This window comes from Ochotona curzoniae, unplaced genomic scaffold (genome assembly GCF_017591425.1).
Source record: "Ochotona curzoniae isolate NIBS_2020 unplaced genomic scaffold, NIBS_Ocur_1.0 contig_2294, whole genome shotgun sequence".
NCBI classification, from domain to species: Eukaryota; Metazoa; Chordata; class Mammalia; order Lagomorpha; family Ochotonidae; genus Ochotona; species Ochotona curzoniae.
In genome coordinates, this window is record NW_024465405.1 from 3,886,250 (window position 1) to 3,901,830 (window position 15,581).

Here is a 15,581-nt window from a genome sequence, read left to right on the forward strand (position 1 = left end):
GCCAGCTCATTCTTTGCTGGAATATTCCCCACTCTCCTCATTTGTCCCTGACACAGCCTAAGAAGCACAACACCCAAGAACAAACCTCTCTCCATGCTTCGGGTGACCAGCGCCTGTCTCAGTGTCAGCAGCTGCTGCCCCCACCCCACTGGGGGAAGCTCCCGCTGACTGCCCTGGGATGCTATATGCTCTAGCTCCTGTGGGTACCACGGTTTAAATGTATGTGCTGAGGTCATGTGCAAGCAGCAACAGTGGCCCTGGGAACGTGGCTGTCTGGGAAGGCATTAGTGGCAGTTAGATCCAGCTGGTTGCCCCTCTAGCCCTTGCAAGCACACTTCCCTGCCCTCTGCCCTGGCCCGTAGAATGGATCGGCACAAAGGCCTTGCCAGATGCCATGGTGGCCTGCTCTTTACTGTCACAACCTCCAGGACGGTGAGCCATGGGCCTGCGCCAGCTGGCCTTGCAACCCATGGCTGTAATCTCGCCTGGTTCTCACTGCGCACCCCACGGTGCAGGCTCTAGGTTTGCAGTGGGACGGGTGGTGCTCCTGCTCCCGGGACAGCTCCACACTCCTGTCTGTCCTTCCTTTTCCTCCAGAGCCGTGTGTGCTGGCCCAGGCATCGTGCGTGCTTCACCCAGTGTTTCAAGGCTGGCATGGCGAGTCAGGTCCCTCTTCTAGGACGCTGAGTTTCCTGGGAGTCCAAGAAGGGACTGTTTTTAATCTCTGTTCGATCCTGGTGCCCACGGCAGGGATTCCGGGACAGCAGGTTGGACGTCAGCTTTGGCTGGGTTGTGTCTTTGGGGTTCCCCACGCTGTTGCTGGGTGAGCTGGTATTCGCCTACGGGAAGGTCATTTGTAGCAGATACCCTAAAATCCTTACTCCCAGGGACTCTTGGTCATTCACATTTAGCCTCTCTGAAAGTAGCTAGGATGCCATGGGTGAGAGCTCGACAGGTGCCGTGCTGTCACACGCCCTTTGGCACCGTTACTGGCATGGCGGGGGTGCTAACGTTCAGTCAGGGCGCTGGCGTTGGCTTGCTCCCTTCTCGCCTCCCTGGCAGGGATTTTCAGCTGTGCAGCAGGAGGTTTCCGAATCACTTTGTGGGCAAGCCCACGTGTGCTGGCAAACCCTTACAAATGCCTTCCTCCTCTGTCCTTGCCTTGGAAGAGCTCAGCCTTTCCCAGGAAGCCCACAGGGAAAGAGTGGCGGCCCTGCTTTCCCCAGCCACAGCCTAGCTAGCGGCTGCCGGGTCTGCTGTTTGCCACATAGACGCCATGGAGGGGTTTGGGGGATACTGGCCCCCTCCACTGGGCAGCCTTTCCAGTGACAATAAGCATCTAATTGGCTAAACCTTGGCACTTTCCTACAGCAGGCAGTGGTTGAAGCCACAGAACCAGAGCACAGGAATGAGACCAGCCTACTGACAGAGGATGGAGCAGGTGTCGGTGCGAAGTGAGGTGTGGGAGCAGAGTGGCGGCCTGGAAGGTGCTCACGGTGCTGTGCAGGGATTCCAAACAGCACTGTGCAGAGCTGCTGTTATGTTAAGGATTCCTTTGCTATTTCACAGGCAGAGTCGCAGAGTGAGGGGCAACGGTACAGACAGATGATAGACAATAGATACTCGACGGCTAGAGGGTCTTTCACCTGCTGGTTCATTCCCCAAGACGCCACGCCAGCCGGATTAGGCATGAAACCAGAACCAGGAGCCTTTCCCTGGACTCCCGTGTGGGTGCAGGGACACAGGGCCTTGGGCTATCCTCTGCCTGGGTGCTCCCGAGTGGGTGCAGGGACACAGGGCCTGGACCACCCTCTGCTGGGTGCTAATGCACCCAGGTGCGTCAGCACAGAGCTGGATTGGAAGTGGGGCAGGCAGGACACGCTGCTGCTCATATGGGTGTCAGTACTCATACTCCATGACACTGGCCCATGGCCTATTTTCAAAAGTACCAACAGAGGGGGTATGTTGTGGCATGGTGGCTAAAGCCGCCAGCTGCTATGCTGGTATCCCACAGGAGCATCAATTTGTGTCCCAGCTGATCCAGCTCCTTACTAATGACCTGGTGGACGCAGTGGAGAACAGCCTAGGAGTGTGGGCCCCTGCCACTCAATGTGGGAGACCCGTAGGCAGCTCCTGGCCCCTGATTTTGGCATGGCCCAGCCCTGGTCATTGCCACCAATGCATGGAAGAGTTCTCTGACTTTCAAATAAATAAATAAGTCTTTGATAAAAAGGGGGAAAAAAAATAGAAGTTCTCTCTTTCTCTATGTATATGAAATATTCTTTGGAAAGTTTCTGAAAATGAGTATCATGAAAAAAACCTATGCCAATTTTTTTCCCCACCGAAATAAACTGACCTCTTCATTTCCTTTTCCGCAGGCATCCTCGGTGCCCCTGTGTCCGGGTGGAGAGACCCTCATGGTCTAACTCCAGGCGGTGGGATGGAGGGCTTCATGTCCCTTCACCTGCCTCTATTTCCAAGTTTTCCCGCAAGTCAGTGGAAGACACTTCCTGTCTCCCCACAGGGGCCCCTGGCTGCGGAGGGGCCGGGCCCGTGGAGACCTTGGCGTGTCTTTCTGTGCCCAGATGCTGGATCCCATCTGACAGAGAGAGCTCTAAACAGCGTTCAGCCCGACAGCTGACAGCGAGCTCCACCTGGGTTCCCCCATGGGTGGCAGGAATGGCAGGAAGCCGGGTAGTTGAGTCAGGTGAGGAGCTGGGACGCAAGCCCAGGTGCTCCACGGCTCCAGGGCTCCAGGGCTCCAGGGCTCCAAGGCTTCAGGGCTCCAGGGCGCCACAGCTCCAGGGCTCCACAGCTCCAGGGCTCCAGGGCTCCACAGCTCCAGGGCTCCAGGGCTCCAGGGCTGAGGCTGAATTAATTTGCACTTCAATGAGCACTCGGGGAACCCTTTCACTTACTTGCTAGTGTGCTTTCTGGGAAGTGTCTGGTCAAGACAGACACTCAAAGGGTAAAGTTTTAACTTGGCAATAAGATGGGACTTGACAAGTGACCAGAACACCGAGGCTTCTGTCTGGGGTGCCCCATGGGGGCAGGCTCCTCAAAGACCTCGTTTAAAAGGTGGTGGTGTGGGCCAGCGTGTTGACTCAACTGGTTAACCCTCCATCCCCAGGTGTACTTTGCTCAGTGCGAGGTTCAATGGCTAAATCTTCATCTTGCAAGTGCCGGGAGCCCATATGGGTGCTGGTTCTGTGTTTCGGCTGCTCCACTTCCCATCCAGCTCCTTGCTTATGGCCTGGGAAAGGAGCAGAGGATGTCCCAAAATCTTGGGACCCTGTACCCACATGGGAGGCTCAGAAGAAACTCCTGGCTCCTAGTTTCAGGTCAACTCAGCACTAGCTGTTAAAGCCATTTGGCGAGTGACTCAGTGGATAGATCTTTCTGTCTCTCCTCTTCATAAATCTGATCTGCCTTTCCAGTAAAAATAAACAAGTCTTAAAAAAAAAAAAAGAACAAAAGGCACCCCAGTCAACCCTCCATATCTGTGGGTTCCACACTCATGGATTCAGCCAAGCCTGAGTTAAAAAGCCATACACCTGTGCTGCACATCTTGTTATTCCCTAATCAGATGGGATCACAGCCGTCAACAGCACAACAGGTGTTACCCAGTCAACACACCTGGGAGCTCAGGTCCTGTTCTAGGCAAATGCCACACCATGTCACACAAGGCACTGGCTCCTGGACTCCCACGGGGCCCCAGACCATCCCTTACAAACCGTGTTTTGCTTATTTCTGCCCAGATTCTAGCCTGCTGGGCCAGAGCAAGACATCATGACTTCTGGCCATGCGATGACTTGTCCCTGCCTAGGAGGGTTAGCTGCTTTCTCAGGTCCAGCCCTATGGGGAGCGGGGTGCCGAAGCTGCTCTCTGGAAGAGGAAAGGACGTCGTCGCAAGATGGCGGCTGGCCCAGGGCCAGGAGGCGGAGTTGGCCTCGCAGCAGGTAAACAGGAAGTCACAGGGATAGGCTGATGCCCTTGCTGTGATTATGTCATAGCTACTGGCCTATCATGTAGCACCAAGCAGCCCCACGGGGAGAAGCGATTGGTGGAGAGCGGTATAAAAGCAGCCGGTAAACGCTAAGAGGGTGGGGTGGGAGACGACGGGGAGAAAGACTGGGAGAAGAACGACGGAACGGGAGGATAAAGCAGCAGAGGGGAAGAGGGGCTAAGATCTTCGGGCAGAGAAGCTGCAGAGAGGGATACAGAAGTGGTACAGAAGCAGTAAGACCTACATAGAGACAAGAACGGGGAAAAGTGGCGGAGAAGGGTACAAAAGCAATGCAGACCTACGAGGAGAGGAACGGAAAGAAGGGTGGCGGGGAGAGCGTTGGAGAAGCGGGGAGGAAAGCTAAGGCCAACGGGGAAAGGGGCAGCGGAGAGGAAGGTTTAAACCCGGCCGCTTTGGCTGTGAGGGGTCCGGTTGCGGTTCCGGCTTTTCCCAGACCCTCAGGAATGTGCCTCATAGGTAGTGTTGCGGCTGGTCGGCGACACAGCCCCTGGTCTGAATTATTTAGTTGATGCCACAACTGAGACAAAAAAAAACCCCAAACGTGCACACATAATGTGTGCTGTGAAGGAAGCAGGTCTCGTTGTTGTGTTTTAAATCAGGACAACCACGGATCTGAAAAAGACTCGGGACTCCACATACCCCTTCCTCAAGGTCATGAACGCGGCGTGAAAAGGGCCCCGGAGAGGCGCTGGGTACATCGGCCCAGGCCCACGCGCAGGCCGAGGATGCTGAAGACCCACGTTCGTGGAACTTCTCTTTCCGAGAAAATGGTTTCTAAAGGCTTGCCAATTAAAGCTCGCTTTCCTTTCTTGCTGTGCGGGGGTTCTCAACCCTGCAAGCCTGCCGTTGGTGGGAGGAGCTGGTGTTTAACAGGCTCAAAGGCTTGAAAGTCCTGCGGCCCCAGAGAACTGCGGGCACCTGGAAGTGGAGACCGTTGGTGGGAGAGCAGGGGGATGAGGCGATGCTCGGTGGAGTCCACAGCTCCTCTGCAAGGAGGTGCAGGTGTCACGGATGGCCCAGGCTGCCCTGTGGATGAGGAATGGCTGACAAGGTGGCTCTTAGGGGGGGCGATGTTTCTACCACTTGCAGCCAGACTTCCTGGGAGTCCCGGGCTGAGGAGCTCTGGCCACACCTAGGGTCCCAGCTGACTTCACTCTTTAAGGCATCCAGGGGAGTTTTCCCGTTGCAGATACAGAAGTGTTTCTAACTTTCAACTTGTGGTTGATTCCTCACTGCTTTTAAACTTTCCCCATAACCAAGACGAGTTCTGACAGTCTAATTAAACAGGCAAAAAGATTCACAGCGGAAGACACATGCGCATAGAATGAAGAAGATAGGAAAAAGTTTCTTTTTAAAATGCTCACTTTCATACAAAAGCATTTTTAGAAGTTCTTGTTCGGTGAGCTCCTGGTTGGAAACACCAAGCAAGGCCAGGAAATGAGCTTCTGTGTCCAATTAAAGACCTCCAGGGAGACAGGGGGATGGGCAGAAAAATGGGAAGAAATAATTGCCTCTGTTTCCACACCCCTGCTGGTGGGAGATTCCTCTGGGGTTGACCTTCAGTTGGGGGCCTTGTCCCTGTCACCTGAATGCTATGAGAGATGGCGAGCAGAAGGCTAGCTAACCCGTGGCCCGAGTCCACACCCATGGTACTGTGAGGCAGTGAATGGATTACACGGACATGGAGAACAGATAGTTAGGGAAGTGTGTCATGCTGCTGATGGACCAGCCCAGAGGAAGACCTGTTAGCATCGCATTAGCTATTGTAGTGTCCAACTAGATTTTTAGACCACAGGGCTTTATTATTACACACAAGGGTGGTTAGTTACCCAAGATGGCATAGTAATATTAAACATTCATGTCCCTAACAGAGCACCAAGACACTCAAAGCAAGAACGGAACTCCAGAATACACACACGCACAGTCCCAGTGTCACAGGAGGGGGCCTCGCAGATTCTACTGTTATGAGGGCCACAAGGAGCCGTTTTATGGCAGTAGATTCAATAAATTACACGATAAGTTTCCTTTAAAGATACAGACTGTTAAACTCGCTCCAAAAGCAGCAAATAGCGTGAGTAGCCCTGTATGCAATCATGGAGTAGAACTCCTGATTAAAGGGATGGCGGCTTGGCATAGCCGGCTAAGCCTCTGTCCGTAGTGCCAGCATCCCTTATGAGCTCTGGTTTGTGCTCTGGAAGCTCCACCTCCAATGCAGCTCCCTGCTAATGTCCTGAAGGACAGCAGAGGGCCCAAGTCCTTGGGCTCCTGCGCCCCTGTGGGAGGTCAGGAAGACCTCCACCCCTGGCTTCAGACTGGCCGAGCTCTGGTCATTCGGGACCCTGCGCAGTGAGTTAGTGGATGGACAATCTCTAACTGCCTTTCAAAAATAAACCAGTTATACAGGAAAAAAAAAAAAAAGAATTCCCAGTTTAAAAAAATCTTTCTTTGTAAGAGCTTTACTGAGGAATTTTACCAAACATTTAAGGAATAATGGTAACAGTTTTACAGGAAGCCTTCCAGAAAAGATGATACGCAAGCTAGACAAAGATAATACAGGAAAGTGGAACTACAGACCAATGTCTCCTATAAACACAGATGCAGCTGCTTCACACTCTTTCAGGATTAAATGTAAGAATATAGAAAAAGTATATTGCCTCGTGGTCAAGTGTGGTTTTATTCCAGACATGCAAGGTTGGTTTAATCGATGTAGATTATACTAACAGCTTAAGGAGATGCACCGTGCGATCACCTCCATATGTGTAGAAGCATTTGAGGAAAGTCAATATCTATTCGTATTACACACCATCAGTACACAGGGAAGAGGCAAACTTCATTTCTGAAAAAAAAATCTGCAGATCTCTGTATTTAATGCTACAGCTAACAGTGAGACGGACTGCTTTGCTACTCCTTCTCATTCGTTTTTTCTCCCCCTTTTTTTGGTGGCAGAAACCCCCCAAAATGTGAGCCATCCCAGCCGCCTCCAGGGTTTGAATGAAGAGGGAACTTGAGTCAAGAGCCGGGGTTGGGTATTGAACCCAGGTACTCCACTCTGGAGTCTCAGCCAGTGACCGCACTGGCTGGCTGAAGGGCTGCTCTGCGGCCTCTGCCGCTCCGGGCACTGCGGCAGGGAGGGCATCCAGCTGGCTGCGGAGGAAGTTGTGGCTGCTCTCAGCTGACCTGACTGCCCACACAGCTGTCCTATGGGATTCACCAAGAAGCCAGCAGAACAATTCGCTAGTCTAGCAAGATTCTAGTGCCCAAGATCCATATACAACACAGATTATATCAATTCTCTATACAGCTACACACAGCCAGCAGGTGAAATGTAAGAAGAAACAACCCACTTGCAACAGCCACAAAATATGAAGTAATTAGGAACATTTCCTATGCAATATATGCAAATTCTGTGTAATGAAGACTGTCAATGCAGCTGAGAGAAATTAAAGGTGACCTAAATAAATGGAGGGCATCTTGCTGTGCTCGTGGGTTGAAAGCTTCTAGGTTGCTTCGATGTCAACTCTCCCCAGTTGATTGTCTACCTTCATGAGACCCCCACCCCAATCAAAACCCCGCTGGCAGTCTTCTAGAAAGTGGCCAACTGAGAGGCCGGTGCTGTGGCTTGGTGGCTAATCTGCAAGTGCCAACATCCCATGTGGGCGCCAGTTTGTGTCTCGGCTGCCCCACTTCCCATCCAGCTCTCTCTGGCCTGGGGAAACAGTAGGGGATGGTCCAAGGCCTTGGGATGCTGCACTGATGTGGGCGACCTGGAGGACCCTCCTGGCTATGGATCAGCTCAGCTCCAGCTGTTGAGACCATTGGGAGAGCGAACCAGCGGTTGGAAGATCTATTTCTATTTCTCTCTGGTACCTGTGCAGATGGGCAGGAGTTTGAGCCGCTGCTACATCTCAGTCTTGGCAACACCCCCTGTTAGTTCCCTCCAAGGAAGGCTTACCAGGGCTTGCTTCAACACCGTGCTCACTGGCAGGTGAGCGTCCCCTGGGAGGCTTCTAGGTGCTGGTCAGCTCTGTGGCTTTGTGGTTCACTCCCTTCAGAACAGAAGCAAAGCCTGCCGCTGGCTTCACTGCAGCCGGTATGGCCCCAGCCAGGGGTGTCCTTCAGCTCCCAGTGCTGCTGCCAGCTCTGCTGATGCCTCCTCCTGCCTGGCTAGAGCCGTGTGGGGGGCTAGAGCCGTGTGCGAGGCTAGAGCTGTGTGGGGGGCTAGAGCCGTGTGGGGGGCTAGAGCCGTGGGGAGCTGGCAGCTAGGGCTTGTCCTCCTGTTCCTGTGCATGTCGTAAAGTGGCCCTTTGTGCCTTTTGATTCGGCCAGTATCCTGCCTTGTACGTTCTTACAAGTGTCCAGAAAGAAGTCCAAAGGATTTTTAATAATGGATTTCTTAAACTCGGATTTTGACAAAGCTGTGTGGGTGATTAAAATCGTTCCAGTCAACAGGGCTGGGAGAACTGGACATTGAGGAGCGAATCCAAAAGTGCTTCAGTCTGCACTTGACAGTACATCCGGAAATTAACTCCAATTGGGCCATAGACTCAAGCAGGAAACTTCCAGAATCACAAACGACAGAAAGAGAACCTAGCGATCCCGGGCTAGGCAGAGATTTTTTAAAAAATAAAGACACCATAATGGAATATAATCTATAAAAGAAAAACAGAGGGATATATTGGATTCCACAAAGCCTGAGGACGGGACAGCTGCTTGGCCTGGTGTTAGGAGCGCTGGTCGGGTGTGCCCCTGCTTGGCCTGGTGTTAGGAGCGCTGGTCGGGTGTGCCCCTGCTTGGCCTGGTGTTAGGAGCGCTGGTCGGGTGTGCCCCTGCTTGGCCTGGTGTTAGGAGCGCTGGCCGGGTGTGCCCCTGCTTGGCCTGGTGTTAGGAGCGCTGGTCGGGTGTGCCCCTGCTTGGCCTGGTGTTAGGAGCGCTGGTCGGGTGTGCCCCTGCTTGGCCTGGTGTTAGGAGCGCTGGTCGGGTGTGCCCCTGCTTGGCCTGGTGTTAGGAGCGCTGGTCGGGTGTGCCCCTGCTTGGCCTGGTGTTAGGAGCGCTGGTCGGGTGTGCCCCTGCTTGGCCTGGTGTTAGGAGCGCTGGCCGGGTGTGCCCCTGCTTGGCCTGGTGTTAGGAGCGCTGGTCGGGTGTGCCCCTGCTTGGCCTGGTGTTAGGAGCGCTGGTCGGGTGTGCCCCTGCTTGGCCTGGTGTTAGGAGCGCTGGCCGGGTGTGCCCCTGCTTGGCCTGGTGTTAGGAGCGCTGGCCGGGTGTGCCCCTGCTTGGCCTGGTGTTAGGAGCGCTGGCCGGGTGTGCCCCTGCTTGGCCTGGTGTTAGGAGTGCTGGTCGGGTCTGCCCCCGGCTGCAGCTCCAGATGCCGCAGCGGTGGGAATCCATCCCTGGCTCTAGCTTTCCTGCCATGCAGAGCCCGAGGGAGCTCTGACAACTGGAGCAGCAGGGTTCCTGTGCTCCCCGAGCTGGACCTGGGGTGGGCTGCTGCCTCTGCTCCGGTCCACTTGAACCCTGGCCATCCCTGGACACAGAGGGCACCGGATGAGAACATGTGTGCGCGCTCTCAAATATATTAATTTCATGTGATTGTCAAGACGCTAAGAGAAGAAAATACAAGGAAGAGATTGGGAGATAATTCTTGGAAATCGCATGTCTGACAAGAGGCTTGTATCTATAAAATACCAAGAAATCTCTTACAGGAAGACCATTAGCTTAATTTAAACAACGAGAAGAGCTGGCTAGACACTTCTCCAAAGATGTGGGTGGCTAACCAGCACACGGGCGGGGGTCCAGCGTCTCTTCTCAGAGGAAGCCATCCCCAGATTCCAAAATGGTGCTTCCACACACCCCGAGACAGTCCAAAGCTGACGGGTCCTGGTGCAGGTGGGGGCCAGGGAAGGCTCAGACATTGCCGGTGGGGTTATGGGGGGCCCACTAGAGTTCTAGCCGCTCAGCTTTTACTCCGCCTCCTGCGAAGGCAGCAGAGGCTGGCTCAAACACGGGAGCCCCTGCCACCCATGTGGGAACCAGGATGGAATTGGCTCCTGGACTGACCCACACATGGTCGGATGGAAGCATGCTCGCTCTCTCCTTCTTGCTAGTTTCTCTTCTTTCCTACCTTTCTAACAAATAGTGAACCCCCTTTTTTCTTTTTTTAGTGAGATCGCTTTGGCAATTTCTTCCAAGGTTATCTCCCCCTCCCCTTTAAAAAAATTTATTTGAAAGTGTTTTTTACACACACACACACACACACACACACACACACACACACAGAATCTTCTACCTTGTGGCTCACTCTCCACACGACAGGAACTGGGCTGGGCACAACCCAGAACTCGAACTCCCTCCAGTCTCCCGCGAGAGTGGCCACGGGCCCAGCTGTCTGCCGCCTGTCCTGGCGCTGCTGGGACTTCAACCTGCACTCATAGGATGCAGTCGGGGGGTTAACCCACAACTATGCCCAGCAAAAGTTTTCCTCATCTAACCACAAAGCTGAGAGCCCTGGCAACCCTCAGTATTTACCTGGGATGAACAGGTGCGCTGGCAAAGGCTGGTACCCCAGGTCCACTGCGCTTCCGTGAGTACCGTCCCCGATGGGGACCCAGACACAAACCCCTGGAGCATCCACACGGTGGGAAATGACCCCGTAGCCATCAGGAACTGGCTGGAGCTGGTGGTACAGCACAGCCCCATGTATGCTTCGGGGGAGGGAAACTGGACCCAAGCCAGCACCTTCAGCTCATAGGAAACCCCAGAACAAGCGGCGGCACTAGCGCGCAGGGGCATGAGCCAGCAGGGAGAGGCTGTGGGGTGGGAGGCAGCTTCGGGAAAATCCATCCCCCTACTTCCACTCTGGGGGCCTGGCTTTCCCCGCACTCTGCCCGTGACTTCGCTGGACGCCTATAGACGCAAGCCAGGGGCTAGGGTCTTCGGCTGAGAATGCATCTTAGGGCGCACTGGAAACCCTCCGCGCGCGCGGAATCTGCTGCCTCCCACCCCACCTCCTCAACTCTGACCCGCCCCCGCCCGAGGAGCCCACCGTTTATTTCCCACTGTGACAATTATTCTGCATAAAGTTGTCATTAAAACCCTAATTTTCCAGCCCTAGACCCGCCAGTGGCCTTTCAGCGTCTGCTGGCCTCCACTGCGCTCATTACCACGGCGTGGTGCCGCCTGCTCCCAGTGAGGGGCTGATGGCCCGCCCGGGAGGGTAGGGGGTGGTGGCGGCGGTGGGATGGCCCTGGCCTTGGCCGGGCAGAGGTACCAGGTCTGTCTCGGAGACTGAGACGGAGGTTGTGCCCAAGGCGAATCCGGGATCAGGGCTGATCTGGGGCCCGGTGTTCAGGACACTCCCAGGGGCCTGGAAGTCCTTACCCCAGCGAGGCTGCGGTGCGGCACAGGTGCAGGGGCGCCAGGCCCTCTGTGCTGGGCAGGTCCGGGTCTGCGCCATGCTGCAGCAGCATCTGGGCACAGGCTGTGTGCCCCAAGGCAGGCCTCGTGCAGTGCACCTCGTCCACCTGGGCTGGCACTGACGTGTGCACCGCGGCCCAGCAGGTGCTGAAGAGAGGCTGCGTGGCCGTGGGCCAACGCGATGCACAGGGGTGTGGTGAGCTCGCGCTTGTACTCCAGGGTCCAGAGTCCTAGGGGGAAGGGAGATGGAAGCTCAAAATTAAGTATGAGGTGAGTTGGGGCAGCCTGTGAGGCCAAAACTGCAGAGACAGGTGGCAGATGGGGACAGGAAGGGGGGCAGAGTGGGAGCCAGGCAGAGACCCTGAGCATCAGAGACCCTGGGGGCCGAGTGAGGGATGAGAGAGGCCGGAGAGAATGAAAAGGCTGAAGAGCAGTCCCATGCTGAGCTGCAGGAAAGCTGCACGATATGGGGGGACTGGGGGTCTCGGGAAGAGTCTGAGGTTAGGAGCTGACCGACAGGAGGCGCCGTGGGGCAGAGCGCACTTGTTCCAGGCTCAGCCAGCCAGATGGAAGAAGGAACCACAGATGTGATCTTGCCAGCATCCAACCCTCCCTGGGGGGGAGCCCCAGGAGACGGCAAAGCAGCCGCGTCCCCAGGCCAGCCAGGGGCTCTGTTCCCAGAAGCGCTCTTTGCTGTGGGTCGGCATTCAGCATGACCCTGGTTTGTTTCCTTTCCTGTGTGTGTGTGTGTGTGTGTGTGTGTGTGTGTGTGTGTGTGTGCAGCAATTGCTCTTTCTTGAGCGCTGAATGAAGCAGGTGCCATCCATTTCGCTTCTCTGAAAACTTTGGTGCTTTCAAAAAGCCCGGGGAAGGTTATTAGCGGCCGGGAGCACTGGTGGAGATGGGGGAAGCGGCCCTGGAGGCCGCACATCAAGGGGCAAGGTTTCACACGGCAGGAAGGCCTCCCGGTAATGCTGGGAGAATCGATCGGTGCTGTAATGAGCTGCACAGGATGCCTTTTCACAGGCCACCTCCTTCTCAGGACCCATGCTGCGCAGCTCTGAAAGACCACTCATTAATTACCGCCCTGCATGGGGTCCCCAAGGCCCAGCCTGGAGCTGCCTGCACTCCTCGTGGTGTGTGTGTGTGTGTGTGGGGGGTGGAATCTGGTGTCCCTGGTGAGGGGTGTCCTGGGGCTCTGGGAACGGGCTCTGCGGGATCTGGGTTGGATGTGGAGGAGGAGGGTGGCTGTGGTCGTGGATACATGTGCCTCCATGTGTGCCTTCTGTGTGTCTCCCTGGGATGTGTGTGCCTCTTCCAGGGCATGCCAAGTCCCCAGCGCCACCCCCCTGCTCCCATCCTGCGTACTGTTGGGAAGCACCCTGGGTGGGTGTGAGCTCGGCCACAGCGTGTGGCCTGCACTCTCCTCCAGGTCCTGGGAGATGCTGATGAGCAGCCAATGGGCTTTCCAGAGAACCTGCCGGGCTTCTGCTGTGGCTGCCCCAGTCGGAGAAGCCTGTAGCTGCTTCTGGTAACCCCTCTTTGACCCCCAGGAGGCCTCTGTGTGGTTGAGCCTCCTTGCCAGTGCCCTACTGGGACTCTGAGCTGGGTGAGCCAGCACCCACCATGGAGCTGACCCAGAGCTGGCTGCAGTGAGAGCTGAGTGAATGCCGTGTACCCTTGATCCCTGTCTTCCAACACAGCCTCACGAAGGCAGCTGGCATTGACCTCCAGGGAACGAGGGGTCATGGCATACAGACCTTGTTCTCCAACAGTGTCCATCCATTTCCATTGCTGGCCCCACGCAGCATGGACTGGAGTCCATGGAACTGAGTCACAGAATCAGCACCAGTCATCCCTTAGCGCTGCCTTCCCTCCATCCAGGCTGTGCCAGCCCAGCCGGGGACCCACTCTCCCAGCCGCTGCTTCCGCAGTATCAGCCCATGTCCTGCTCTGTGCGGCGCTGCCACTTTCTGACCTTGGGGTGTGGCACCGAGAAGCAGTGGAACCGAAGGGTTGGAGGGTGCAAGGAAGAACTAGGTGGTGTGCAGCAGCGGTCTTCACATTCAGATCTACCTGAGTGTGTCCTGGGTGGCCAACAGGTGCTTTGGTGCTGTGACGCAGCAAATTAAGCCAGCACCAGCAATGCTGGCATCCCATGTGTGCACCATGTGGAGTCTCAGCAGCTCCACTCCTGATCTAGCTCCGTGCTAATGCACCGAGGAAAGCAATGAAAGATGGGCTACCTGCTTGGGCCGCTGCGCTGTGTGACAGGCCTGGAGGAAGCTCCTGGCTCCTGGCTTCAGCCTGGTTGAGCCATGGTGTTGAGGTTGTCTGGGAAGTGAGACAGCAAACGGAAGATCTTTCTCTAACTCTGCCTTTGAAATATATTTTTTCTTTTAAATAATAAGCTAGAGTTTCATTGGGAGTCCATCTTTGATTTGGAAGTAGGGATGCCTGTTGCCTTGTTGCTTTCACATCTGGATATGGAAGTCTCCATTACTCCATCACTTTACATTCCAGTTTGCATGATGGATTCCTTATATTAGAGCGAACAAAGCATTTGTCTTCTTGGGATTGACTTATTTCACTGAGCATAAGGGTCTCTTGTTGGGGCCATCTAGTTGCAAATGGCATAATTTCATTTTCAGTGGCTGAGTAGTGTCCCATGGAATAGATGTAACAGTTTCTTTAGCTGCTCTTCAAATGGACATTCGGATTGTTCCCAATGAAACTGTTGGACAAATCTAGACAATGGGATGCTGGACTGTCTGACATTGTCTGTACCAGCAATGTCGGGGCACACTTACAACAGACTGATGGAATTATAACTCCTTATGGAGGACTACAGGGAGAGGAAGCTGGGTAGGCTTCCCAGACTCTACGGAATTGTATCATAAAATTCAAAATTAAGAATAGAAAAAATACATTATAGGCTAGAGTGTAGAGTGTCAAGTGGCTGGCTGGCATTCTTGGCGGGGGCAGGTGAAAGGGGAGCCCAGGACTCCAGGGGAGGTGGGCAACCCACTCGGAACTGACTCTTGCCCCCCCCACAGCTTCTGGGGCCACATGGGCTGCTGGGAACCACTGAGCCCTTTAATGGTGTGGGAGGCATAAGCAGAATAGTGGAAGCCTGCCCGAGCGTGCCAGCCAGGACCACTGGCTGCTGGCTGCAGATCCACTGACCACCCAAGCTCGCCAGTCAGGGACATGGCAGCAGGCCGTGCACCCACTGACCACTCGGGCTCACCAGTCAGGGACATGGCTGCGGGCCATAGACCCACTGACCACTCGGGCTCACTGGTTGGGCCATGGCCGCAGGCCACGGACCCACTGACCAGACTCTCTAACCCTTTTGGCCTGGTACAGCTGCTGTGGATTCCAGCACACGAGCCCTCTGGAGTCTGTCAGGTGTACCCACTGCAAACTGCCAGTCAAGAAAGTGCTGGAGTTGGCAGGTGTTTCTACACACCTACCCAGCCCACAGTGAGCACACCCTGGCAGCCAGGAAGCCTTCAGACATGTGACTTAAGGAACCCTGCTTTTCTCCCTCTCCTCCCCCTGATCCAGGCTCTCCCAGGCCCTGGTGAGGAGCAGTCTTCCCTCTGTGGATGCCAGCTGGGCACTGCTGTGCATTCATGGCAGGAAGGACCTTGTGCAGAGCTGTGCCCCAACCACCTGCCCAGGACGCAATCTCGAAGGAGCCACCTTCCTCTCCTCCTTGCTGGCTGCACAGACAAGTCTTCTAGCTTCTTCCTCAAGGCAGGAGCTGCCCTGGCCTCCGCAGACGTGTCTCAGCCGCTGCTTTGCCTGTCCCCCTGGACGGCTCATGTCCCGTGTACCCAGAGCCTGCCCCACCCAGCCTGGGCCCTCTCCTCGAGGCACGCAGCGCTATGCTCGGCACGTAGTCTGCATACGGGGGAGTTGTCAGTCACTGCAAAACTCCCAACAAGAGCTTTAGGCAGGCACAGGTACCTGAGAGGCCAAACATGGCCAGGGCCTTCACCTGCCACTCCAGCTCCTCTGCGTGGATCTCCAGCACCATGTTGGTGTCCTGGAAGTACTCGTCCATGAGGGCCCGGACACGGTGCAGGTCTCCTGTGACCAGCGCTGCGTGGTACTCAGACCCCGGGGACTCCGCTCT

The 15,581-nt window shown here is 55.3% G+C and overlaps 1 protein-coding gene across 1 annotated transcript in view; it reads right to left on the reverse strand.

Moving 5' to 3' along the window:
- ASB18 (ankyrin repeat and SOCS box containing 18) overlaps positions 1-15,581 on the reverse strand; it is a 44,401-nt gene that overhangs the window by 11,346 nt on the left and 17,474 nt on the right. The window contains 3 exon segments of the mRNA XM_040972429.1: positions 11,402-11,512; positions 11,514-11,667; positions 15,413-15,535. Coding sequence (XP_040828363.1) covers positions 11,402-11,512; positions 11,514-11,667; positions 15,413-15,535 — 388 coding nt within the window.